At 53.8% G+C, this 24,490-nt stretch overlaps 9 protein-coding genes across 9 annotated transcripts; 2 read left to right on the top strand and 7 right to left on the bottom strand.

Annotated features, from left to right (window-relative positions):
- Positions 1-48: 48 nt before the first annotated feature.
- BJX68DRAFT_190200 (uncharacterized protein) lies at positions 49-1,130 on the top strand. Its single transcript, XM_071037367.1, has 3 exons — positions 49-331; positions 379-762; positions 810-1,130. The coding sequence occupies exons 1-3, from the start codon at positions 263-265 to the stop codon at positions 975-977; spliced, it is 621 nt and encodes a 206-aa protein (XP_070893798.1). The 5' UTR covers positions 49-262; the 3' UTR covers positions 978-1,130.
- On the bottom strand, positions 970-2,064 carry BJX68DRAFT_190204 (uncharacterized protein). Its single transcript, XM_071037368.1, has 2 exons — positions 1,618-2,064; positions 970-1,499 (listed from the first exon to the last, which is right to left on the bottom strand). Exons 1-2 carry the CDS (start codon positions 1,841-1,843, stop codon positions 1,078-1,080), a joined length of 648 nt encoding a protein of 215 aa, XP_070893797.1. The 5' UTR covers positions 1,844-2,064; the 3' UTR covers positions 970-1,077.
- Positions 2,065-2,108: 44 nt separating this feature from the next.
- On the bottom strand, positions 2,109-3,312 carry BJX68DRAFT_247108 (putative dephospho-CoA kinase). Its single transcript, XM_071041732.1, has one exon. The coding sequence runs from the start codon at positions 3,087-3,089 to the stop codon at positions 2,271-2,273; it is 819 nt and encodes a 272-aa protein (XP_070893796.1). The 5' UTR covers positions 3,090-3,312; the 3' UTR covers positions 2,109-2,270.
- Positions 3,313-3,522: 210 nt separating this feature from the next.
- BJX68DRAFT_190122 (DUF3431 domain-containing protein) lies at positions 3,523-4,874 on the bottom strand. The gene is made up of 3 exons (XM_071037366.1): positions 4,345-4,874; positions 3,845-4,287; positions 3,523-3,792 (listed from the first exon to the last, which is right to left on the bottom strand). The coding sequence occupies exons 1-3, from the start codon at positions 4,725-4,727 to the stop codon at positions 3,581-3,583; spliced, it is 1,038 nt and encodes a 345-aa protein (XP_070893795.1). The 5' UTR covers positions 4,728-4,874; the 3' UTR covers positions 3,523-3,580.
- A 485-nt stretch (positions 4,875-5,359) lies between these two features.
- Positions 5,360-6,393, bottom strand: BJX68DRAFT_271849 (lipase family protein; the record flags this gene model as incomplete). Its single annotated transcript, XM_071047048.1, has 4 exons — positions 5,360-5,659; positions 5,720-6,053; positions 6,100-6,265; positions 6,312-6,393. 4 exons carry the CDS (start codon positions 6,391-6,393, stop codon positions 5,360-5,362), a joined length of 882 nt encoding a protein of 293 aa, XP_070893794.1.
- An 866-nt stretch (positions 6,394-7,259) lies between these two features.
- BJX68DRAFT_258655 (alpha/beta hydrolase) lies at positions 7,260-8,359 on the bottom strand (the record flags this gene model as incomplete). The annotated part of the gene is made up of 3 exons (XM_071043563.1): positions 7,260-7,573; positions 7,624-8,177; positions 8,226-8,359. The coding sequence occupies 3 exons, from the start codon at positions 8,357-8,359 to the stop codon at positions 7,260-7,262; spliced, it is 1,002 nt and encodes a 333-aa protein (XP_070893793.1).
- BJX68DRAFT_279116 (FAD-dependent oxidoreductase) lies at positions 8,311-9,978 on the bottom strand (the record flags this gene model as incomplete). The annotated part of the gene is made up of 2 exons (XM_071048669.1): positions 8,311-9,609; positions 9,677-9,978. The coding sequence occupies 2 exons, from the start codon at positions 9,976-9,978 to the stop codon at positions 8,580-8,582; spliced, it is 1,332 nt and encodes a 443-aa protein (XP_070893792.1). The 3' UTR covers positions 8,311-8,579.
- A 1,137-nt stretch (positions 9,979-11,115) lies between these two features.
- BJX68DRAFT_258653 (NAD(P)-binding protein) lies at positions 11,116-14,311 on the bottom strand (the record flags this gene model as incomplete). Its single annotated transcript, XM_071043562.1, has 5 exons — positions 11,116-11,493; positions 11,590-11,797; positions 13,455-13,632; positions 13,697-13,979; positions 14,057-14,311. 5 exons carry the CDS (start codon positions 14,309-14,311, stop codon positions 11,116-11,118), a joined length of 1,302 nt encoding a protein of 433 aa, XP_070893791.1.
- A 380-nt stretch (positions 14,312-14,691) lies between these two features.
- Positions 14,692-22,415, top strand: BJX68DRAFT_271844 (type I polyketide synthase; the record flags this gene model as incomplete). Its single annotated transcript, XM_071047047.1, has 12 exons — positions 14,692-14,866; positions 14,933-15,404; positions 15,459-15,767; positions 15,818-16,028; positions 16,088-16,211; positions 16,262-17,334; positions 17,398-19,254; positions 19,304-19,504; positions 19,557-19,826; positions 19,877-20,242; positions 20,292-20,974; positions 21,020-22,415. 12 exons carry the CDS (start codon positions 14,692-14,694, stop codon positions 22,413-22,415), a joined length of 7,137 nt encoding a protein of 2,378 aa, XP_070893790.1.
- Positions 22,416-24,490: the final 2,075 nt, after the last annotated feature.

Genomic DNA, 24,490 nt, shown 5'->3' with positions numbered 1-24,490 from the left:
ACGTCGACGGGATGCGGCACTCGCGGAGAGATGAGGTCGGTGGTCGAGGTTTGCGGGAGGGAGCTCCAATACCGCTTCGGCAGCCAATCGGGGCGGTCGTGCGGTGTGATTCTGCCGGACGCGGTTTTTCTTTACTTTTGCTTGGGCAAGAGCGACGAAATTCTTTCAACGTTGCTTGAGGTCTGCTTTTTGTCATTTGGCTTGTTTGTCGCGAATCTTGCCATCGAATCATACAGATTTGTATACTCCCAAGTCTGCCAGCATGCCTCGACCGTCGCCTTCAGCCCCGAGGGCTGAGAAGAACATGTCTTCGCGCCTACTTACTATGAAGGTAAGCACATCACCAAGAGCTTTGTCTCCTTGGTCTAACAGTAATAGTTCATGCAAAGAGCTGCTGCTAGCGCCGCTGCGAAAGAGTCATCTCAGCCCGAGTCAGCTAGCAACTCTCAAGCTTCAACTCCCAAGAAACGCCGCATTTCTACCGAGCCGGCCGAGAGTCCATCTCCCACACGTCCATCCGACATGGAGGCTATCTCAGCTGCCTTGGCAGAAGAGGAAGAGAAACGAAGGGACGCTATTGCGCGACAAGCTGCGGAAGCAGGCGAAACGGAATGGTTCCTCGACTTTGACGGGGCAGACTCAACCCAATACGCGCAACCACCCGTTTTGCTCGCAGATTACTCCCTTGATGCGGACGATGACGATATTGGCTACGGGGGACGACAGGTCTACGGAAATTACAAGAAGAAAAATAAGCCGACGGTTGTACGATCCTGCCGACCTGTTGTTCGAAAGCTAATAATATACAGGCAACCACCACCGCCGAAGGCGATCAAGATGAAAGTGAAGCTCGGGAGATGATCAGGCAGAGCCGACCGAAGGTCAATCTAAGCGAATTAAACAGCATATCGGGGGGAAGGCGCGCCAACCCGATGGCGGTAAATGATAAGTTCCAGAAAAAAAGGAAGCACAAATGAAATACAGCGGCACGGAACGACAGATCAGCTCACGAGACAAAAGCCACCCATTAACACTACTGACGATGCTCATCGGTCAATCGAAACGCGAAGGAGCGGACTACCATGCGGGTGTTTCTTGTGCCTCCCATCCTTCGGTAGACGCCCCCTCCATCGTCTTCAGAGCTCCAGTTCTTTCGGCCGTGGACTCGCTCCTCACAACGATATCGCCTATTCTGAACTTGACCTCCTCGGCAATGATACCGTCGCAGGCATCTCGTGTCGTGCTTCTATTCCGCCTGTAGACCCGAACCTTCACGACATCAGATGTTGGGGCTTTGCCATCCGATGTGTAATCAGGGCTGCTCGGCTTCCCGACTTCCTGTCGAACACCATTCGATCTCTGGATTTTCCGCGACTGAGAGTGACGGCGTCTATCATGAATGTCGAATGGAAACTCCTCCGTCGGGACTTTTAGAATTCCTCGAGGCAAACCATCTTCTCTCGAGTATCTGGACCTAGAGCTCACTTGTGATCCTGGGCCTTGCTTTCCATATGAGCCAACTAACGGATAATTAGAGGCAATACAATAACAAATCTTTCTGGTCACATACCTCTGCCTCCTCTAGAATTGGAGTAATCAAGATAGCGGGCACTTTACCTGGCCCGTACCCGTTCCCGTAACCCTGCCCCTGTCCTTGTCCGCTTTCTCTCTGTCCCACGTTATCACTGCTAGATTCCCTCGACGAATGAGGTCGAATCTGCATTGGAAGGGGAGCACGGGCATTCGAGGTCGGGGACCGTTCAAATCTCGAACGGACAAGGCGGGGTTGCTCTGTTTGCAGGCCTTCGACCACAAAGTAGGATTTGGCGCATGGACAGAACATGGCGATGCTTTCTGTTCAGAGTTGAAGATGGTGCGAGTCCAAAGTACGTGAAAAAGTCCAAGGATCGCCCAAGGTCTTGAGGGCGAAAAACTTAGAGAATGAAGAGCAATGGCGCCACAATGGCCTTGTGAGACGATGGGCTCCTCTTATTTGAGAGGAAGAGGAAAATCATCGTCCCCTAATTCGAGGGTGGATCCCAAATAGGAAGGCGCCATTGAACCCAAATATAGTCTATTTTCTAGTCTATCGATCCTGTTTTTTATATCATCTGCAGATGAGCTGTCAGAATGTCAGGCCACTCTGGCGCTAGTTTAGGCATTTATATTGATGTGTTTCATGCAAGTACGTCATTAATTCGCTCGAGATACCGAGATAGGAGCAATAATTCGACTCCGGTCAACAACTCCGAATTCCCCTTAGTCGTAGATCACAAATTCGCCCTCTCCCTCTCCACCTTCTTCTCCCACCTTCTTCTCGTCGAAAAATTCACCAGCAGATTCCACGCCATCACACTAACCCCCAGCGGCGGCGCAACAAGCAAACACCACGCCCACCACTGCGGACTACTTCCCTGGATTTTCGAAATCGCCCGCGCAACCTCCTGTTCTAGCTGTCGTCTATCTCCATCATTCCACACAATCACCCCGCGCGCATCAGCCGTGCCCCGGAACTCGGCCTTCTCCACCTTCCCCTTGACATCCCCCTGACTCTTGACCCGATTCTCCGCATCCTCCGCAGAGAGATGCGCATCGCGCGCGCGCAGCCTCGCCATCTGCACACTCGGATCACTCACCCCAACAACAATCACAGTCCCGCAGATCAGATCCATCCCACTCTCAAAGAGCAGCGGCACGTCGAGGACAACCGCCCAGTGGCCGCGCACATAGTAGTACATCAGCGCCTTGTAGACCTCCCACCGTACGGCCGGGTGCACGATTTTATTCAGGACCATGCGGTCGCGCTTGAGGGCCTCGGAGTCGCCGAAGACGCGCTTCCCGAGTGCGGGGCGGTTCAGTGGGCGGGGGCGGTTCGGGGGGTCGTTGGGGGACGCTGGGAGGAGGAGGTCTGGTGTGCTCGGGCCAAAGTAGCTGACGATGGCATTGTAGCCCTTTGTCCCGGGTTCGACGACGCGGCGGGCGAGCTGGTCGGCGTCGATTATCGGGAGGGAGTAGGGGGGTGAGGAGAGGAGGTTGGAGACGGTGGATTTGCCGGTGGCTATTGAGCCTGTTAGGCCGATTATGAGCATTTTGTTCGCTTTCTGGTGATTCTCGTTTTGGTGTAGGTTAATTTTGGATTTGAAAGATTGAGGATTGTGTGTGTAGGTGTGGTGCAATACGTAGAAAGTGTGAGATCGGACGTTGCAGAATCGATGGCAGCATGCGGGGAGCTTTGGCAGCCCAGGCCCGCCCGCCGGGGAACCGAGGTCCCTGCTTGGACCTTACGATCCGGAGTTACGCCACCGATCAACAGACATAGTTTCAAATATAGTTATTTGACATTACATTCTCAGTCAGATATTGTGTCGTTAAATCTATTCTGTTGTACATGCACTTCGCCAAGCTTAATCCTGACAACCATGGCCGAACTCGCACCAACAGTGACAGGGAAGCTTCCAGTCTAGACTTCATCGTATCTCGGAGCTTACCATCTCGGAGGATTTTTCCGCTGCGATGGTCGTATAACGCGGGGGAGTATTTTGCCGGTTTGGATAGAAACTCTCTTCATATCGACGGGTTGTCATGACTCCGGAAGCCCTCCCTTGCTGGGATCCTGCTTCTGACCGTGCCAGCCAACGAACGGCCAACCGTCCGGAAGAGTCGAGTATGGAGGAAGCACATAACGGTCATTACATGCGCCCTCACCGGGACATGTCAGATCGCACAGTCCAAAGACCTTGCAGTAGCACTCCTCCGCCGAAGGGCAATGGATGGGATCCTTGCCAAAAATCACTGAAACACATTAGCTCACCCACTGTCTAGTCAATCGGCAATGCAAACTTACTATGCCACGAATACTCCATAATCCGCCCGCTTAAATCATCCGTCAGATCCGTCTCGGAGAGCCATTTTCGATACCGCAAATAGTCGCTCTTCGGCCTCTCGCGGATTTTCCACCTCGTGACCCCGAACTGCGCACAACATGAAACACCCACGGTCTCCGGAAGCTCGGTGCCCGGGAACAGCTCCATGAAACCGTACTTAAAGTATTCGCCCACGTGGATGTTTTCGTGATGCACATCGGTGAGAGGGTGGACTTCGCCTGGGCAACCGAGGAGCCAGACGCAGCGGATGTTCACGTACCCTTGTTTCTCGAGGTACGGGAGCTGGAAGTTGCGGAGCATCGGGACGCCATCGTAGTACGGGTCGTCGTTGTGCCATTGATATCGCTGGGAGTGGATAAAGAGGACGGAGTCGGGGAGGTTATCGTAGTTGTCGATTATGTAGCTACCGACACCTGCGAGTCAGACATAGGAAGCACGGCTGGGAAGGATGGTAGCTCACGTCAAATAAACCATCGACTCCCTTCCTTTATTCTGCGCCACCGTTAACTCCGCCTTCTTGTCATCCACCACGTAGATACTCTTGTGCCAGTCTGGAAAGAATTTATGCAACCACGAGACATCGTCCCCCTTCATACTGGCCACGACCATGCTTTTTCGGATGGGCGTCGTCTCCCGCGCGGGCGTCGCCTGTCCAGACTGCGGATCTCGATTCGGTCCCCCTTTCCCGGCGGGGTCGTATATCGTCGGGTCGACATGTTTGTGTGTGGATGTGTTTGAGAAGAAGAGCAGATACAGGGCGAAGATGATGAAGATGGTGAGGAAGATCGCTTTCTCGCGGTTGCGGCGTCGCGGGCTGTTAGGACCGCCGAAGAAGAAGAGCATGGCTGCCGCCAGCGACTGCACAGGTACTGGATAGGGAGAGGTAAGCTTCAAATTATGGAGGTCGTCGTCGTTCGTTCGTCGACTGTTCGTTTCGGAGTTCTGAGGTTCACGACGAATCGACTGAGCAACCCATGATCGGCCGCAGAGTCGACACCAGCCGGAAGAGCGCGCGGGGTCGGGCGATGGTGGTCGCTGATGAGGCTGAGAGATCCCAAATTCAATCGGAGAGGATCAAAGCCCTGGGAAATGCAAACGGTGGTCGTCGAGAGCTGACTGGGTCAAAGATGGAGCCAGATGGCAGCATTGGCTGAAATTTGGAACTGGAACCCCAGCCACGGCTCGAGGTGGACCGGATCGACAGACCCAAGAGTTCCGCCTGCAAACTCTCCTCGTCCACCACTCATCAATTCAATTGAGTTCGGGAGTTTTCAACGTTTCATAATGATTGTTTTTCCTAGCCTAGAAATCTGGACTACGCCATCGATCGCTGGTCGGGTTTAACGGAAATTAAGCTACAACATACAGGGATAAGCGTTTCGGCATTCATTCGTCTAGCACGTGTTATATACCATTCATCGGATCATCCTCCTGCTCATCACGTCGATCAAAACTCATCCACAAATATTGATATATCACTGACACGCGGAAATATCAATGAAATACCAGCTATGTGACTCGGTGGACTGAATAATCTCTCCGGCATTGCCCTCCCTCGATCCAACGCCCTCGATGACCTGAACATCCGCCGTGGTCGGGGTCACACCATTGTCGCTAGTGATCCAATACTCGGGGCTAGTGTGGCTGAAGCCGAACAACATTGGCGGGAGTCGAGGGACAATGTCGTTGGTGTGTGTGACGCGGTAGGTGCTCCCCTGGTTGGTGATATATTGGGCCAGTTTCTCGTTACCAACGCGGGGGCTTCCGTATGGGTACTACTCTCTGTTAGACATTTGCTCGAATACTTGACTGTTTGTGGACAAGAAGCAACTTACGAGCTCAATGGCATACCCAGCATTACGCAAGTGCGCCGCACCAAGTGTAGCAATGGCGCCGCCGAAACTGTGGCCTGTGAAGACAACAGTGTATCCGGGATAGGCAGCGAGAGCAGACTCGATGCCAGAGGTGATGTCATCTGCGACGACTTCCCATGACCTCCAGAATCCGCCATGGACTTCACACCCACTGCACAGACCGACTGAGTCCTTGCCAAAGTCGAGGTTCGCGATCCATGTGTCCAGCGTCCGGCTTCCACGGAAAGACACGACGATCAAGCTGTTGGTCGTGTCGGCGGCCACAAATCCCGCAACATCGCCATACTCGCACTCCCTGTGCTCGTTAGTCCTGGCCGTTAGATCTTACATGGGCGGCATACTCATAGAACTCAGACAATGTTGTTGTGTCCGCCGCTTGGACAGTCGGGCAGTTTCCGGTGGCGCATGTCACCTTGTCGCCAGTCGAGTCGATGTTTGGGGTGCAGTAGGATGCCGCAGCATATTCCGCGAACAGTGTCAGCTGCTGCAGGACCTCAGGCGAAACATCTGATCGAGGTTAGTCAGATATCTGATTGTTGTTCGAAACACGTACCCCGACGTGCCAGCGGAGCGGGAACCGCAACGCTCAGCCCAGCAAGGGCTGCAGCAACAGAGGTATATCCAAGACGAACCATCACGTCAAACTCAGCACCCTTTCGGAGGGGATACAGAACGGAATATGTACAAAGTAATGGGAGATCCAGCGCAAACAAAGGCACACCGCTACGATTCTCGACTCACGAACCTGGAGACAACCGCTGATCATCAGGAACCACTCTCCTTATATAGACACGGCGTAAACCCTCATTTGACTCTTGGGTCAGTCATCCGGGCAGGCCACATTCTTCGTCAAATCCAAGAATGTTGACGCCCCGAGCGGGGTAGATACCAACAACGCGATACAACTCTGGCATGCTGAAATCACAAAGCTCGACCGGCGACAACAAATCCGAGTTCGTCTTCCTGCCACCCGGCGACGATCCCTCCGTTTCTAGAAGGAATCCCGTCGACCGTGTCGGTTCGCTAGGCGCCGCCGGGGCAGATCAATCTACAAAGTGGAGTAGCGTTTGGCAACCACGAGATCTGACTGGGCGCGAAACAGGTAATGTAGCAGTCAACAAGCCACTAATGGGCTGAAGAGTCGGAGGGGACGTGATGATGGAGAGGTGCGAGTCGTGAAGAAAAAGCAACGAACTAATCAGGTTGCAACACCACAACATGTTCTGCTTGCCAAGCGACTACTTCGGGATGTGTGGATGTGGAATCCCCGCGTTCCTTGTCAAGTGATGAAATCCCGGCGGCACTTGACTTGCACGAATCAGAGAGGAAATTCTCAGATGAAGTGGTGTCCGCTCGCATTTTTGACAAGCTTGGAAGACTCAAGTCTAACCCTGCGTAGAGTCTAACTGACCAGCGTCAAATCAACAGAAACCCGAAAGACTTTCTTGAAAGAGTACAGTCGGAGAATATACCCTCGGTATCAAGGTCAGGTGGTCCAAGATCACCCTGTCTTCCGCTGCAGTACCACGTCCAAAAAGTCCCCAATGTACTTATTGGCCTCCACAGGAGTATGAATCAGCGCCCAGTGCAACGCCTCGTTAATGACCCCCGTCGTTAACCCCGCCGGGAAGAACGCTTCCTGACCATCCAACATGCTCGGGGGTAAAGCCTGGTCCTGCCCCGCCATGATGATCATGGCAGGCACAAGGAGCTGCTGGCCCGACTCCGCTAGGGGGATTTCGTCTTCGCCGTTGAGGGTTCGTGTGCGGTACCAGTTCATGGGGCCGTTGGCGCCATGTCGCGAATACTCTTTCACTGTACCTAGTTAGATCTGGCATGAGGACAGATACAGGAGAGGGACACACCATAATGCTCAATCAACTCCTCGCTCACAAGCGGCGATCGCTCAACCTCTAACAACCTCTCCTCAACTAGATCAACTGCAGGATCAAAGCCAGGCAGTCCCTCGGGCGTGGCCCCACCAAAGGAACTCCTCACAAAGCCCCGGAGATGCGCCTCGGACCGGTCAACCATCTCCTCTGCAACGGGACTTGCCAGCTGCAGCTGGTACTGGAAGGAAGGGTTTGCCTGGACAAATTCCTCGAGCGTCACGACAACAGGCGTTGGCGGGAAGTAGGGCACGGTGAACGAGAAGATCCCCTTGACCAGCTCTGGCGAGTATAGCGCTAGACGCCAGGCAAGGTACGAACCCCAGTCGTGGCCGCCGAGAATGACGGGCAAGTCTGTTTCGGCGCGGATGATCTGTGCGAGGTGTGCGGACATGCGCTTGAGCGTGTACGCTGCTATCTCGGTTGGCTCGGAGGTTTTGCCATAGCCGAGGAGGTCAGGCGCGATGACTTGAATGCCTTGCAGGAGAAGGAAAGGAACCTGATAGCGCCAGCCTATTGCGAGATCCGGCCTGAAGAATGAGATGAGTGGTTACGCTTCGGGGCTATGGATTACTCACCAGCCGTGCAAGAGTAGAACGGTGGCGCTTGGTGTGCAATCTGGGCTTGCCATCATATAATGGTATGTAATATCATCTTCGACCTGGAGCTGCTTGTGAACCACCCGGGGGTCGTCAAGGGCAAAGACATCCATTGTGCTAGTTGATGATAACTGATAGAACAGCAGCGAGTTTCGAGACATTCAAGGTGATTAAAGGAGTGACAGAGGACTGGGGTTGTCCTTAAACCCGTCTTTTGACTGGGCTTGTACAGCTTTACTACGAGCTGGAGTGCTGAAAAAGCAGAGTGATGGTTTGTTGCTTTCTTTGTGCTATTCTCCAGGCAACCGACCTCCATCCCAATCCAGCAAACAATCAAAGCGCCGGAAGCGGCTTGTTTTTCCAGGCCATGGACCCCTGTTTTCCAATAAAGGGCACATACAGTAAGACGAGCCCTTGCCGGATCATCATCAACGACGTAATGATGCCATATCCAAAAGATTCAATGTCCAGCCACGGCAGCATCAGTCGAGTCCACAGCCAAGTGCCCCACGACTTGCTTGCAGAATCACGGACCATTTTGCGACCCATTCTCAGAATAAACTGCACTTCCTCCTCGCGCGTGCGTTGGTATCGCGAAAACGCCTGGTCGATTGCGCTCGTAACTGGCAAGGGATCCCTTTCCAGAAGTGACTGCAACTCGTTTGCGAGACTGGCTGCTGAATGTAGCCCCAAATTCAATCCAAGGCCATTCTGGCTGGTGCTCTTGTGCACGGCGTCGCCAACGAGGGCAATGCGATCGTGGTGCCAGTGCGTGAGGAGTCCTTCCTGATTCAGCTTCCACACGGTGTTTTTGTCGGTGTTGTCCCAGAGATCTTTAAAAGTCACCCCGCGACACACAACAACGTGACCAAGTGACGCCGCATGGTCCTCGACGTCCTGCATTGTGACACGCTGCCGCGCCGCGGGCTTTGAATCAGGCACCGGTGTGATGGTGGCAAAGTGCACCTCCCCCTGTTCAGTCGCTGTACATTGAATGACTGTCCCCGTGCCGCGAGTCTCGAATAAGACGTTTTGCTCGATGCGCAGGTCTTTGTTTGACGCCCGACCGATAACCCCATTGAAGTTGGCCATCATCGGAGCGACATTTGCGTCAGTGCCTGTGGCAGCTTTGTACAACAGTTCCAGCTCCGATCGGATCTTGCTATGCACCCCGTCCGCCCCAATGACAAGAGATCCATTCTCGACGGCCCCAGTCTTGAGGTGGACCTGTACGCCTGTCGAGTGTGTTTTGATAGCGACGACTTCAGACGAGGTTTTGATGCGGGTTTCTTTGTCGGGGAGATTGTGGTACAGAATGCGGAGCAGGTCGCAACGCACGATGGGGAGGAAAGAGTACCCATGTCTGCTCTGTCAGCCTCGCCGCTCAGACTCCCGCCTGTTTTTGAATCAAGTGAGGCGCGGGTACGTACCTCCGCTCCATGAACTCTGGAAACCGCGCTGTCGTCAGGATATTCCCCGTGAAGCCGTCCGTCCGCTTCTTGTTGCGCATCCCCGCGGCGGCCTGTCGCACAGCCTCGAGCAACTGAGGCTGATCGAAGAGCCGAACGGTCTGCGGCCAGAGATAGATGATCGAGCCGTAGTTGACGAGGACCGACTCTTTCCTCTCGAGGATCACATAGTCGATGTTGGCGAGACCCAGTGCGTATCCTAGGTAGAGCCCGACGGGGCCCGCGCCGACGATGATGACGCGAAAGGGTGTTTTGTCGGCCATTGCGCAAGTCGAGTTGACCAACTCCTGTAACAATCCGCCAGTGCGATGCGAATCTGGCTGTCTGTAGCTGCTACAGGCTTAAATATACGATGTACATTGCTAGCAAGCTGTCTGTCCGCTTACGATCTTTCACAGAAAAGCTGCGACCGAACCGAGATGACAGTCCTATCTAATCTCGCCTCCACGAAAGAACAAAAAGTTTCGAGCTAGACTTTTGAACCCCCTTTCTTCCGTGGTTTTCTTTGTTGTGTTGGACGAGCTGCGGCAAAGCCACCAATGAACAGATTCGGTTAACTCTCCTGGCTGCTTTTGTTTTTCTGTCACTTTGCTTGACCTGCCATCTTCACCATTGGTCTTGGGTCTGAGCGTTGGGTTGACAGCCAGCCTATGGGGCTATGGGAGACTCGGCGATTTGTACGGGGCCCCAGACTGTTTGTTAACCATGCAATAATTGTCGCTCGATGCTCGGGAGTCAACAGCATTCCTCTGTAGCCTGGCTGCCTGGTTCGCAGCGATCACCCCCGCTTTCCCTTCTGGTGCATCAAGCCATGAAGCTTGATCGATGGCGCGATAGCAATCCTACAGGCTGCCAGAGTGCTGCATGTTCACTAATTCAGAGATCACTGCCTGGGCCTGGCCCAGGGGGTTTAGGGAGAACGCACGCATGCATCGCTAGTCACAGTGCCACACCACGCAACGTGAGCGCTTGGGGTTTAAAACTTGACTGCAGGGCGCAGCAATCGATGCCGGTTGACTGGACGCTTTGAACGTCGGAGTCCGCCCGCGGAGGCTTTCTTTGGGGATCTGGATTTCTCGTGTGCGGGGGCTAGTGCAGCTTGCTGGGTATTGGCTGCGTTACTTACCAGTCTAGGCATGATCAGCCTGATGCATGGATGTGTGCCTGGCCCTAGGGAACTGCTGGTGGTGCAGGCGATCTTGGTCTCCGGGAAGGGTAGGCGATCAATTTGAGACGCACGCAAGTTCACGATCGAGATGAGAGGGTACAATATAATGATCTCTGTGGGACTCTGATCTAAGGTTCCTCGAGTGCTCACTGTACACTCAACTCCATCGTTTGTTCTGTACGACGGGCAAACCGATCACCCCTATCTACCTATCCATACTGGAGGTAATGAATCACTTGCCCTCAAGAGCAGCATTAACATCCTCCTCCATCCCCTCAACCCCAACATACTCCTTGGCCAAGGTCCCCAGATACCCCTTCATCTTCTCACCACCAATTTCCACGTCACCACAATCAACCAGAATCCACAGCATGCGGCCAGGCAGCGTCCCACCGCCCGTGATGTTATGCCACTTGTGCGCGGTCGCGCGCTGCACGCAGAAATCCCCCTGCCGCATGATCCGCTCCTCGCCGGAGTCGAGAATCAACCTGAATTCGCCCTCCAGGACCACACCGTAGTCGACACTTATCACCCGGTGCAGCGGGGATTCGACGTTGGGGCCGAAATCAATCATTCGGACAACGGTTCCATTGGGGATGTGGATGGGGGCCTGCAGTTCAAACAAAGAGCAGTTAGCATCGACCCCCAATCAATGCCCTTCTCAAGCCATCTCCTCAAAACAAAGGAGGCAATCGACCAAACATACCTCGGCCTCCTTGGCAGCCTGAATATCGCGATTATCCGTGAGATCAATCGGCGTCTCACGCGAGGAATACAGGATATTCGCGACGGCGCGGCCCTCGGCCATGTCGCGGTGGCGGTCGCCGCAGTCTGTCGAGAGGAACACGCTCTGGCCCGCCTCGTTGTAGCCCGTGATGTGCCGGATGGTTTTGCGGAGGCCCGGGGCGGGAAAACTGTTGATCACGTAGCCTTTGCCGGGGAGTTCGAGGGTTGCTTCTGTTGAAGGAGTGGTAGGGTTGGCGGGTGGGGTGGCCATGTTGCCGGTGGGTTGCTGTTGTAGTTGGTGGTGGTGATTGAAGAGTTCTTTGGGGGGTTGGCTTGGGTCTGGTGAGTTAGTTGGGATATCTCAGAGATCGAAGAATGGATGTTGGATAACTAGTCCGACAGGGGCCAAGGTGAAGTGTGATATGTAGAGGAGGAGGATGTGGCGGGATATACTCGATCCTCGAACAAGCATAGATTTACACCCACCCCATGGGCCAGCCACATCATCTCCGCAAACTAGTCCCGACAAACAAAAACAGAAAACATATGGAAACAGGAAACTAACCAGTGAAATCAAACCCCAATGTAGAAGGGGCAACCGACCGCCACGCCTTTGCCACAAAGGCCGTCGCCCAGGCTCTACGATCCTCCCCACCAGCCTGGTTCTGGACGGGCAGCTGGGCGACCTCCATCTGGGCTCTGGATACGTTTTTCCCCAGGAGGGTTTTTGTACGTTGCCGCTTTACTTTTCTTCCCTTTTATCCGGTTCTGTTTTGTTCAAGTCTATTGGCTTCGTTCCCATCACTCTTTCCTGGACATTCCTGGTCTATATTGTTGTTATTTCTGGTGATGTGATGCTGGTTGGAGTACATCGACATCCATACTACCTCCCTATCATTGGCTGGGACCTGGTGTTGCGATTCCAACTAGGGATGGATGCCCGCGGCCCCGATCCCGACCCCTTGCCCTGATTAGGGCAGCAGTCTGGTGGATCAGTGGATGAGATCCTTGCGGGGCCTGGATCGGGCTCTGCAATAAGGACCGAGTCTCAACTCGACTGAAGAACTGCACGTTACGTTTGACCTGGGCTGGATGTGTTGCGTTGTACTCACTGTGCTCGGTTGAAGAGTTGAGATAGAATGGGTGACGTGAAGCGAGAAGCTGACTCATTCTTGTCTTGCTCGACGATCTAGGATTACATATTCTGGAGGATGTTTGGGCTTGCGAAGCTCAAGGAGGCTCATGAGGCGTCGATGAGGATGAAGGAGGATTAGATTTGGTTGGTTGGAGGTGGTTAGGGCAAGCAAGTTTGTAGTAGTAAGTCGGGGGAGATTTTCAGGGGCAGGGGGGTGCACGTTTGCTAGGCCATGCAGTCAGATTCCAATGCGATATACGGTAGTCTCTATCAACTTCTTTCTTTTGGAAACTGCTCTCAGGGCCAAGATTCCACAATAGCTTCCTGAAGGATGCCCAGCCATGTCATGTTCGAGCCAGCCTGAAATGGTACAGATCGGGGTCTATGACTCGATGGCCGGATAACAATCGAGCCTGGATTCAATCACCGATACATGCTATCTCTGTTTGAACGTCAAGGACGGTGACGTACAAGTCACGACCTGGCAGTCTGGTTACACTGCAGGCTATCCCTGCTACGGCATATCTCCGGGCGATAGGGCAGACAAATCGTCCACGGTGGATCGTTTAGATACAGACTGCTCTTTGATCTGATTGTCTATGCACCTCCGCTACATTCAACCCGAGCGAGATCACACACGACCGGTCAGGGTGGTGCCCCCATCGACAATGACCCCGCAACCGACCATGTAGCTCGAGCGCGGGCTGCACAGGAACGCGACCACATCGGCCACCTCCTCTGCATTGGCAATGCGGCTTATCGGGACCAGGCTGCGTATAAGCTCCTCGAGCTCAGGACTAACCGCCGTCACTTTTTGTAGCATCGGGGTATTGACCCAGGACGGGCAGACGGCATTGACTCTGATCCCGTGTTGAATGTGATCGATTGCTTGATCATGTCTCAGCGCAATTGACGAGCGGGACAAGCGTCTAGGATGAGGATCCTGACTTACCTGCGTTCTTGACCAAGCCCATGATTGCATGCTTTGACGCCGTATACATCCCCATACCGGGCGTTGCGACATAGGATGACGCTGACCCCAGCACCACAATGGTTCCTCGAGTGGCGCCACGATGATCGCCCAGCAAAGAGGAGAGCTGCTGCAACTCCTGCGCCTTCATGATTGTCGCCACCTCGCGAATGACCAAGAAAGTGCCGGTGGCATTGACCTCGAGCTGGTGCCGAAGCTCGGACAGATCGCTATCGGCGACCTGCACATTGCGCGGCTGGCCAATCTATTCGCTGTCAATAATTGCTCCAGAACGCCCGGGGCCATATGCAGGTAGGCAAGCAGCAAGGCAAGCCCACATACCCCAGCGCAGTGTACGCAGTAATCGATCCTGCCCAGGATCGAGGCCATCGAAGCTGCAGCGGCCTCGACTGATCCTTCGTCGGTCACGTCGACCTGGGTGGCCTCTGCCCGGAACATCGGATTCGTAGCAACCTGTTGGCATTTGGCAGTCACCGCACGGGCAGCAGCGAGGTCCAGGTCTGCAATCATGACGCCGGCAGCCCCGTCCTTGGCCAAGGTGAGGGCACACGCCATCCCGATCCCACTCGCTATCATTGCCTCGGTTAGTGAGAGTCCAGATCGGGAAAATAGGCAGGCCAAGGGGCGAGTTGCTTCTTTCTCGTACCTCCTCCCACAATCAGGGCATTGCCCGTAATCTCCATCTGCTAGTGCCTGGGGGCGAACGATGAACAGACCACTGAAGAATTGTGGCCAAGAGGACAGTGCCAAGTGCCTTGTATTTGGGGCCGTAGCTGAAACTCGCTGGTTGTCAAGGAAATGCAAAAAGGCTAGCGGAAGCGAGATGCTGCCGCGGTCATCGAGGGTGCTGGCCGACTATATAAGTTGCTTCCAGCGATACTCGGAGCCTCACCATCGTCTAAATAGACAGCTCACCACGTCGCTGACTACGAATCCATCGGCTTTCTTCCCTAGACATGCTAGTCTCCGAGCTTGCCACCATGTCCGGGTCCGACAGCAGCGACTTTGTGCTTGCCAATGGCTCGGACACTGGCAAGTCGGTCGTGCACGCCTCGCTACAGGCCGCCACATCCACCTCCTCGCCTGGGCCCAGCCTAATATCCGATGACCCCATGTGTATTGTTGGCATGGGTATGTCCTCCTACATTGTTGCTGACGGAGATGGTGGTGACTGACTGTCACTTTTTTCTCCAACAGCGTGTCGTCTTCCAGGCCAGATCAGATCGCCTTCCGATCTATGGACATTTTTATCCAACAACCGATCGGCCCAAGGCCCAGTGCCTCCGGAGCGGTTCAACATCAAGGGCTTCTACCATCCAGACGGCTCTCGGGCCGGAGCTATGAATGTACTCGGGGGATACTTTCTGCAGGAAGATGTCCGGGATTTCGACAATAGTTTCTTCGGGATAAACGATATAGAGGCAACATATATGGACCCTCAACAGCGCAAGCTGCTCGAGGTTGTCTTTGAATGTTTCGAGGATGCCGGCGTATCGATGAAGGCCGTGTCTGGCTCCGAGACGGGGGTCTATGTTGGCAACTTCACGGTCGACTATCAGGCCATGCAGACTCGAGACCTGGATTATATGCACCTGTTTGTGGCAACAGGGTCAGGCTCAGCCATCATGTCGAACCGGATAAGCCACGTCTTCAACCTTCAAGGCCCAAGGTAAGTAAGGTGAAGAAGATGGCAACAAAAGGACACGATGGTGACAGTGGTTAGTCTCACACTCGACACGGCATGCTCGTCCTCATTATACGCGCTCCATCAGGCAGTCGCAGCCCTGCAGGCCGGGGACTGCGACGGGGCGATTGTGGCAGGAGCGAACCTGATCACCACCCCGGAACAGCACATGGGAACCATGAAGGGAGGCGTCCTCTCGCCAACATCGACCTGCCACATGTTTGACATTTCCGCTGACGGATACGGACGAGCCGAAGGCGTCAACGCCATCTACGTCAAGCGACTCTCCAGCGCTATCCGGGCAGGGGACAATATTCGTGCCATTATCCGCTCAACAGCAGTTAATGCGTGAGTCAAACTTTACCAACAGGCTAATTTTCTACTGCTAACTGGAGCAGAGATGGACACACTCCAGGGATTTCGTTACCGAGCACTGATGCCCAGGAAAAGGTCATCCGCAAGGCCTACGCCAACGCTGGCCTGGACTTTGCCGACACCGACTATGTGGAATGCCATGGAACCGGCACTGCAGTGGGTGACCCGATCGAAGTAGACGCCCTCAGTCGGTGCTTGACTCCTCGTCTCGGCGAGCCACTGCTTATTGGATCGGTACGTGCTGCCCTCTACCAGTGTCTACTATAACAACTGCTGGCTAATCAACCTGACAGGTCAAGACAAATCTCGGCCATAGCGAGGCGGCCAGTGGTCTCACATCTATCATGAAAGTGGTGGTTGCGTTTGAACATGGGCTTATTCCGCCAACGCACGGCGTCGTCAACATTAACCCTAACTGTACACCCCTGACTGCATCTGGCTCGGCACAACATACTAACTGCGGACAGTAAAACTCCGGGAGCGAAACATGAAGGTTGTTCAACAGCAGACGAAATGGCCACATACTCTGCGTCGAGCTAGTGTCAACTCCTTTGGCTATGGAGGCGCCAACGCCCACATCATCATGGAGTCGGTCGATAGTTACCTGAACGACACTGCTGAGATCGTGGAGCCCATCCACAACGAGCACGACGAACAAGCCATCGTTTTGCGCGTCACTGCTTCGTCCTCCAAGTCTCTGGACACGCGCGTCGAGCAGCTTACCCGGCAAATTATCCCCACGTGTGATGCCAGCACGCTTCGGCGTCTGGCAATTACCCTTCAGCGGCACTCCAACCTGCGTGTGCGAAGATTTCTCCTGGCCAAAGCAAACTCACCTGCAGGCCCTGTCGAGTTGGTGGATCTTTCAGAGGATGCTGCGGGCAGTGTCCTCAACGGGGAGCCCCTGCCCTTTGCCTTTGTATTCACTGGCCAAGGGGCGCAGTATGCCGGCATGGCAAAGGAGCTTCTCTCCCTTAATGCTGACTTTCGCACAACAATCCGCTCATTGGACCAAACTCTTCTCAACCTGCCGGCAGAGCATGCTCCATTCCAAACATTAGAAGAATGTATCCTCGATGGCAGCCCTAGAAGCCGTGTCAACGATGCCACTGTGAGCCAGCCCCTGTGTAACGCCATCCAGATTGGCCTCATCCGTGTCCTGCGTGGCTGGGGTATAAACCCCTCAGCTGTCGTGGGTCACTCATCTGGCGAGATTGCAGCGGCGTATGCAGCAGGTCTTCTCACAATGTCGGAAGCAATTCTGGCCGCCTACTTCCGAGGCTACGCCGCTAGCAAGCTGCAATCAAAAGGTGGTATGTTGGCGGCTGGTTTGGACCCTATCGCTGCGGCCTGCTTGATAAAGGAGAAGGGACTGGTCGGGAGAGTACGGGTGGCCTGTATCAACAGTCCTACGAGCGTCACCCTTAGTGGAGAGTTGGCCGGTATTGAAACATTATTGAGCAGTCTTAAGTCGCAAGGCACATTTGCCCGGAAACTGGAGACTGGTGGGCGTGCGTACCATTCGCACATGATGGCTGAGGTTGGCGAATTATATCAAAGCCTGCTCAGGCCACACATTTCGAGCAAATGATTGACCACCGAGGTCAACAAGGTGATCATGTACTCATCTGTCGGACACAATAGTGAAGATCTTCGACTTTTGGACAGCAGTGTCAAGATTGACATGGCTGTCTACTGGCGAGAGAACCTCGAGCAGCCAGTTCAGTTCAGTGCCGCACTGACGAATCTGGCAGCCAGCGGAAAGCACCACCTACTCGAGCTGGGACCTCACGCAGCTCTCAAGGGACCGATCAGGCAGATCCGGACGGCCATCAAGAAGGACACACACTGCCTTCCGTATACACCGACACTGCTTCGCAATCAGGGCGCAGACATCTCCATCAAGCAACTCGCTGGCACCCTCTTTGCTCAGGGCCATGCCTTGGACTGGGGGAGAGTACAGCAGACGGACACGGTCATTCCAGGGGCTCTATCCCGCATGTTGCATGATCTTCCTCCATATCCCTGGGACTATTCTGCCACGGCCGGAAAGCTGTGGTTTGAGCCGCGCCAGAGTGTGGAAATCCGCAGCCGGAAGCATGTCCGCCACGAGCTGCTCGGTACAGGATCGGTGGCCGGTGACGGTATTCGCTGGAGCTGGCGGAACATCCTGCGTCTCAACGAGGCTCCATGGTTGCGAGATCACCGGCTTGAGGATCAGATTGTCTTTTCTGGGGCAGGATACCTTGCCCTGGCTATCGACGCCATTACACAAATGCAAGGCCTGACAGAGAAGCGCCCGGAGAATGAGCTCTTTGAATTCCGCCAGGTGTATATCCGCGAGGCTCTGATCCTGCCTGATAGTGGCGATGGCACTGCCGGTGCATATTCTCGCGAATTGCACACTATGCTATCGCCGCTGGCACTGACAGCACTGAACTCGTCGGCTGACTGGCACGAGTTCAGCATCTCGTCCTGGATTTCCGGCGAGACGACGACGCATTGTACTGGTCGTCTACGTCTCGTACCGCAGCCAGACGCCCGGCAGACCATGGGGACTGTCACTGTCAGGAACCGCGAGAGCTACGAGGTCTGGGGAATGTTTAAGTGGTATAAGAGGCTGCAGGAAGATGGCCTCGTCTTTGGCCCTGAATTCCAATCCTTGACAAGTTTACAGACCGACTGCAATCGCGTACGTACTGAGGTGGTATCGACCACTCATCTGAGCCCACCAGTTGAACGCCAGGGGGGCACCTCCTACCTGGTACATCCCATCGCCATCGACGCCTGTCTTCAGACTGCTCTGATGGGAGTGACTGCCGGAAACCTTGACCAGCTGCGCGCACACATGCCCGTGTCGATTGGATCTTGTCGTATTATGATCCCGTCCCAGCAGACAGTCGACTCTACAGAGGAAGTTGAGATCCACACTCGCTCAATACCAAGTGGGCTCTCTACATGCCGTGTTGACTGCACGCTACGCACTGGACCTGAAGATAAGCCTGTAATTGATCTTCAAGATGTGCGGTTGGCACAGTATAACGGCAAGCAGGTCCGTCCCTTCCAGGGCGGACAGTCAGTTTTTGAGAAGCGATATCCATGCCTGGAAGTGCAGTGGAAGCCAGATATTCAACGACTGGCTGTCGTCGCGGAAGATGCACTGCGCGAGTATGTGGCGGACTTTGTACAGAAATTGTCTCCCGATCTGGTCGACAGCACTAGTCTCCCAGTAATTGCAGCCCTAGTCGACCTGGCCGGGCACCGTCTGCCCCGGATGCGCATTCTAGAGCTGGGCAGCAGCGAGTGCATTTGCAGGGCCAAGCATCTACTTGATCTTCTTGACAAGGAGACGGCGTTTCCCCGGTGTCGCTCCTGTCATAAGGGCGCCATCGAAGCCAATGGGGATGTGAAAATCAAGGATGGTACTGACGAGCCATATGATCTGGTTCTAGTTGCACAGGTAAGGTTCCAGTCTGAATCTCCCCTGTGTCCCTCCTGACTAGATATAGCACTCGACCTCGAAGAGTCTATGGCAAAAGCCCCAGGCGTTGGTCGACCTCCTATCAGAAAGGGTCACCCGTACGAATGATGCGGCTGTGGCAGGCGCCCAAGGGCTGGGACTGCAAGTGGTGAATGTGGACCAACAGGTTCTAGTCGCAGTGCACCCTCCAAAGACTACCAGACTGCAGGGACGAGACGTGATGATCTCGGTAAGCGATCGTCACCCAGACGCTTGGAGGTCGATCCTTACTATGACAATAGACCACAAACACACCATCTCAGGATGTCACGGCGCTTGCGAGCGCCCTCGTTTTACATCTCCCATCTACTGGGGTGGCCAACATTGATCATGTGTCTCTTGACAATCTTCAAAATAGCCAAATCACAGCGGAGACTATCGTCATCTCTTTGCTGGAGATGGAGACCAAGTTCCTGGCTACAATCTCGCCCACAAATACAGACAAGCTGCGCCTAGTCACCGACGTTGTCACGGATCTGCTCTGGATTACTGGGGCCAACATGATGGGAGCAGTGCCGGAACCCTGGTCAATGGTCTCTCCCGGGCCCTGATGCTCGAGCAGCCCTCGCTGCGCTTTACCATTCTAGATCTCGGATCTGTGAAAGGCATACGATCAGCTCAGCACCAGGATATTTGCCAAAGCGTCATGCGCGTCCTTGGCTCGGCAGGGGATCGCGACGATACCGAGTTCATCCATCACAGCGGCCTGCTCTATATTAGTCGCTTTGTTCCCAAGCAGGATCTCAACACACTCTTCCGCCGCCGCTTAGACTCGGATGAGCCTCTGGCCCTCGAGCGCCTGGACAAGGCTGGAGCTGCAAGGCTGGCAATTGGTCAGATTGGAGTGACCGACACCCTCTACTTCCAGCAGATAGACCCACTGGGCCCAGAACCCCCGGCTGGATACGTCGACATCTCGTTACGCTCTGTCAGTCTCAACGCCAAGGATATTTACACCATGACTGGCCGTGTTGGAGACCCACGAAGCTACTACAGCATTGGATATCGGCGGCGTTGTAGTGGCAGTGGGTCGGGACATCAAGCATTTGCGACCTGGCGATCGCGTCGCGGCTTTTGTTCCCAACCATTTCCGCACTGTAGAACGGGTTCCTGTTGGTGGCGTGAACCTTTTACGGCCTGAAGAGAGCATGACTAAGGTACCGGCTCTACTGTGTGTCCACGGCACCGCCCTCCACGCCTTGCGAAACTGTGCACGACTACGCGCTGGCGAGTCTGTGTTAATCCATGCTGGAGCTGGAGCCTTTGGACTCGCGGCAATTGCACTGGCTCGCCGGATGGGAGCATATGTTTACACCACCGTCAGCTCCCAGATCAAGAGGAACCACCTGGTTCAGGAGCTTGGGTTCCCAGCAGCAAATATCTTCCACTCGCGCAGCGCATCTTTTACGGCTGATGTTCTCAACGCCACCAACGGACGGGGTGTCGATGTGGTTGTCAATTCACTGGTAGGCGACCTGCTGCACGCGAGCTGGGGCTGCCTTGCTCCGTTTGGGCGGTTTGTAGAGATTGGAAAGCGAGATCTGGTTGATGCAGGCAGGCTGGACATGAGCCAATTTGCCAAAAACGCCCAGTTTATTAGTTTCGATCTATCGGAGCTCTTCTTCGCAGACAACAAGTACTACCGCGACTTGCTCAACAGGTATGCCCTCTTTATCATCTGGAGTAGCAGTATTGACTAGTGCAGTATCATGGCCGAGGTTCTCGACGACTACCGCGCCGGACTAATCGATCCTGGCTCGGTCAAGACGTTTGACGTGTCCGAGATAGCTCAAGCATACCGCTACTTTACCTCAAAGGACCGCATGGGGAAGGTGGTTGTTTCCATGGAAAGTCCACAGAGTCTCATCCCACTCGCCCCGTCCAAGTACCAGACGACCTTTAGCCTTGACAAGATCTACCTCTTGGTTGGATGCCTTGGTGGGCTTGGACGAAGCTTGTGTCGATGGATGATGGCCCGTGGTGCTCGACGATTTGTTTTCTTGGGACGATCAGGATGCGACAAGCCGAGCGCTGCAGAACTGGTGAAGCAACTCCGCGAGTCTGGAGCGGGGGTCGAGGTGGTCCGAGGAGACGTTAGCAGTGCAGCAGATGTCAACAAAGCGGTCCAGACATGTGTCGAGGCGGGTTATCCAGTTGGTGGCGTAGTGCAGGCTGCTATGGGTTTGCACGAGGCTCTTTTCACTCAAATGTCCAATGAAGCCTGGCACACAGGTATCGACCCCAAGTGGAAGGGGACGTGGAATATTCACCACGCACTACAGGGTCACGAAGACGCACTTGACTTCTTCCTGCTCACCTCGTCAGTCTCGGGCAGCGTGGGTACGGCAACCGAGTCCAACTATTGCGCTGCCAACTGTTTCTTGGATGGATTCGCTCGCTGGAGGCGCGCACAGGGAAAGCCTGCTGTATCTGTCGGACTGGGTATGATTTCGGAAGTTGGATATCTGCACGAGAATCCGGATATTGAGGCCTTGTTGCTGAGAAAGGGGATTGCACCGTTGAACGAACAAGAGTTCCTCCAGGTTATTGATTTTGCGCTGGCTGGGAGCGACCCAGCCCATATCCTGACTGGACTTGAGGGAACGAGCGTCCGCAACCTGATGGCTCAGGGCTTTGATGTGCAATCCGGCACCCTGCACGACCCTCGCATGGCGTTGCTGTTGGCGTCGCTGCAGGCTGAGCAGGATCTGAACAAGGAGGGAGACAGTGCCACTGACGCCAGTGTTGGTTCAGCAGCAGCAGCAGCTTGGTTTATAGACGAAGTCCCCGCGGCGGGCAGGAAGATGTTATCGAGCGAAGCCAGCGCACCAAGTCTGTTCGATGCTCTCCTCCGAATGACTCGGAGGCAGTTTTCGAATTTGATCCTGATGCCACTAGACCAGGTGGAGGACCGGCGGCCAATATCGCAATTCGGAGTAGACAGCATGATTGCGTCCGAGTTCCGCACGTGGTTCTGGTCGGCGTTCCAGGTTGATATACCCTTCCTCGCCATTATGGGCTCCCGGACGACACTGGTCGACTTGGCAGAGTCTGTAGACGCGAAGCTGCGAGAGGCGTGGAAGGTAGCGGAGGCTACATAGTCCTGGTCATTGTACATAGATATCGCAACATTGTCACCCTTAGCGTCACTCTCTAGCCGGCAAACGTGTCTCGGGCGTTTATTTTATTCGGGAGATTCCGCTGGTGGATGTCTGAGAATTTGTGCTACGTTGAATATATAAAATGAAATAGGTTTGCTTTTGCGAAACGCTAGGCCGATGTCTGCCGTAATGTACCCTGCTTGTATGACAATAGCTCTTGTTCTAGCTGATTTGCCTCCGAACATGCAGACACCGACACCAAACAGCTTCCATCATTATTACCCACCCCGACCACCACTTACAGCTATAACTGACCCTACCAGCGACCGTCACAAGGGTCCTCCGCAGTATCCCTAGTACAACCACGAACCATACGTACTAGTATGCTATAGACTTGCTGCATCCGACGCTCCACGCCCCTTCCTATTTTTGATACCCCAACCCAAATACGGAAGGAGCCACTCGTACCCTACATACAATATGTGGAAGGTACAACCGACTGCTGGTGTCCAGGGCAACGGAACGTTCCTTCCTACTTTATCACGATACCCCGAATGCAGAAGGTGCGGCTCTTTGCAGATATCCTGCAACATCCGGAAGGTGCGACTGGCTGTTGGTGACTAGGGCAACAGGGGTGTTCCTTCCTTATCAGGGCTTTCCGAACGGAGGGGAATAAATAGTACATAAATTGCTCGCCTGTCCAAGTTGGGATCGTCATAGTCTGTCGCTGTCTCCGGGTTCAGTATGATAAGAAATAAGGATGGCAGGAAGCCATGTATCTCGCTGACTTATTAGCTCATGATAAGGTGATGGATAGATGCAATAAGTAGGGCTGGCTCACCCCGAGTCGCTCGTGTTGGAGGTACAATACCACCTGGAACTCATTGCTAGTGGCAAAGAAGGACAGGTTGTTCTAGACATGATAGTCATTTTATCACAGGTGAGGTAAGCCCAGGAACGTTCCAAGTATGAGTACAAGAACCTAACCATGGGTGTGTGATTGAGAACAAGGGCTCCAGTGAATATTTTATTTCCTTCCGGGCAAATCAGAATATCCAAGCTCTCGAGCCAACACTGCCATGGAAACCTCTAATCACGCTCCTCACGAAAGCCTCCTGGTCATAAGTCCTAATAACCCTCCACTCCCGGCGGCGGCCAGCATTTCGTCCCCTAACTAGGGATGCAAGATACGGCTCTCAGCTGGCGGCAGTCCCCGGGATTGGCGTGCACAATTCTTGAGGTGCTATCCTCTATAAAAGGCAGCTCGACATCGTAGCCGTGTGACTGGTAGAGCTTAGCTATTCTTTCATGAAGTCTCTTATCCTCTCGAGGTATTTAAATAAGAGCCTATTTATTCCTTTTATGAGCTAACTTTAGTAGATAGACCAGAAGGGATTTGCTGTCTCTATGTGCTATACAAAAGTTATACTCATAATAGTTAATATTCAAGACAAGATAGGTGCGGTTAAAAAAGATCTTAGTAGCAAGAAAAAGGATTTGCTAGTCAGACTCCTAGTCAGGGAGGATGTTATTAAGGATTCCCTTAACTATAAATAGTTGCAAGAATCCAGGTGCCATGTTTTTAGTTTTATAACTATCTACTTCGCACCCTCGCTATCAAAGATTTACTCAATAAATGTTTAAAAGGCTAGCCATGGTTCTATATAGCCTAGGAGGTGGTGGAGCATAAAGCCAAAGTTTAAATAATAGACTTGAGGGTGATGCAGAAGATAAATACAAGGCCATCCCTTCCTTATACTCGGGTCTTGGATGATATGGCTGTACTAGTCCAAGAAAGGCAAGTAATGCCAAAAGCCTCTGGTGTCAGGTCCGGATTTGCTGGACGTAGCAAAAACACAAAGAGAAAGGAAGAAAGTCAGAGTAGATACATATATATTTCATGTCACTCCACCAGCGACCGCTGTTCTCAGCAGAATGTGTTGAGGACGATAAAACCTTGGTAAATGACAGGTACAGCCCACGAGAGATATCCTGCGACCGGGGTCCAATGATCGGAAGAGCCAATTGGACTACATGCTTTCTGGCGAGGTATACGGAGTAAGGTCCTGGTGCTG

Source organism: Aspergillus pseudodeflectus (genome assembly GCF_044049435.1).
Source record: "Aspergillus pseudodeflectus strain CBS 756.74 chromosome Unknown BJX68scaffold_69, whole genome shotgun sequence".
In the NCBI taxonomy this organism is placed as follows: domain Eukaryota; kingdom Fungi; phylum Ascomycota; class Eurotiomycetes; order Eurotiales; family Aspergillaceae; genus Aspergillus; species Aspergillus pseudodeflectus.
This window is presented reverse-complemented; position numbering and strand designations above follow the sequence as displayed.

What these genes read in the sequence shown, in the direction of transcription:
- BJX68DRAFT_190200 (XM_071037367.1), top strand. Translation starts at nt 263, where the DNA reads ATGCCTCGACCGTCGCCTTCAGCCCCGAGGGCTGAGAAGAACATGTCT. An exon ending in CGCGCCTACTTACTATGAAG is followed by an intron (nt 332 to 378) that starts GTAAGCACATCA and finishes TAACAGTAATAG; the next exon opens with TTCATGCAAAGAGCTGCTGC. An exon ending in AGAAGAAAAATAAGCCGACG is followed by an intron (nt 763 to 809) that starts GTTGTACGATCC and finishes AATAATATACAG; the next exon opens with GCAACCACCACCGCCGAAGG.
- BJX68DRAFT_190204 (XM_071037368.1), bottom strand. Translation starts at nt 1,843, where the DNA reads ATGTTCTGTCCATGCGCCAAATCCTACTTTGTGGTCGAAGGCCTGCAA. An exon ending in CGGGAACGGGTACGGGCCAG is followed by an intron (nt 1,500 to 1,617) that starts GTAAAGTGCCCG and finishes ATGGAAAGCAAG; the next exon opens with GCCCAGGATCACAAGTGAGC.
- BJX68DRAFT_247108 (XM_071041732.1), bottom strand. Translation starts at nt 3,089, where the DNA reads ATGCTCATAATCGGCCTAACAGGCTCAATAGCCACCGGCAAATCCACC.
- BJX68DRAFT_190122 (XM_071037366.1), bottom strand. Translation starts at nt 4,727, where the DNA reads ATGCTCTTCTTCTTCGGCGGTCCTAACAGCCCGCGACGCCGCAACCGC. An exon ending in GAGTCGATGGTTTATTTGAC is followed by an intron (nt 4,288 to 4,344) that starts GTGAGCTACCAT and finishes AGGTGTCGGTAG; the next exon opens with CTACATAATCGACAACTACG. An exon ending in TATGGAGTATTCGTGGCATA is followed by an intron (nt 3,793 to 3,844) that starts GTAAGTTTGCAT and finishes AATGTGTTTCAG; the next exon opens with TGATTTTTGGCAAGGATCCC.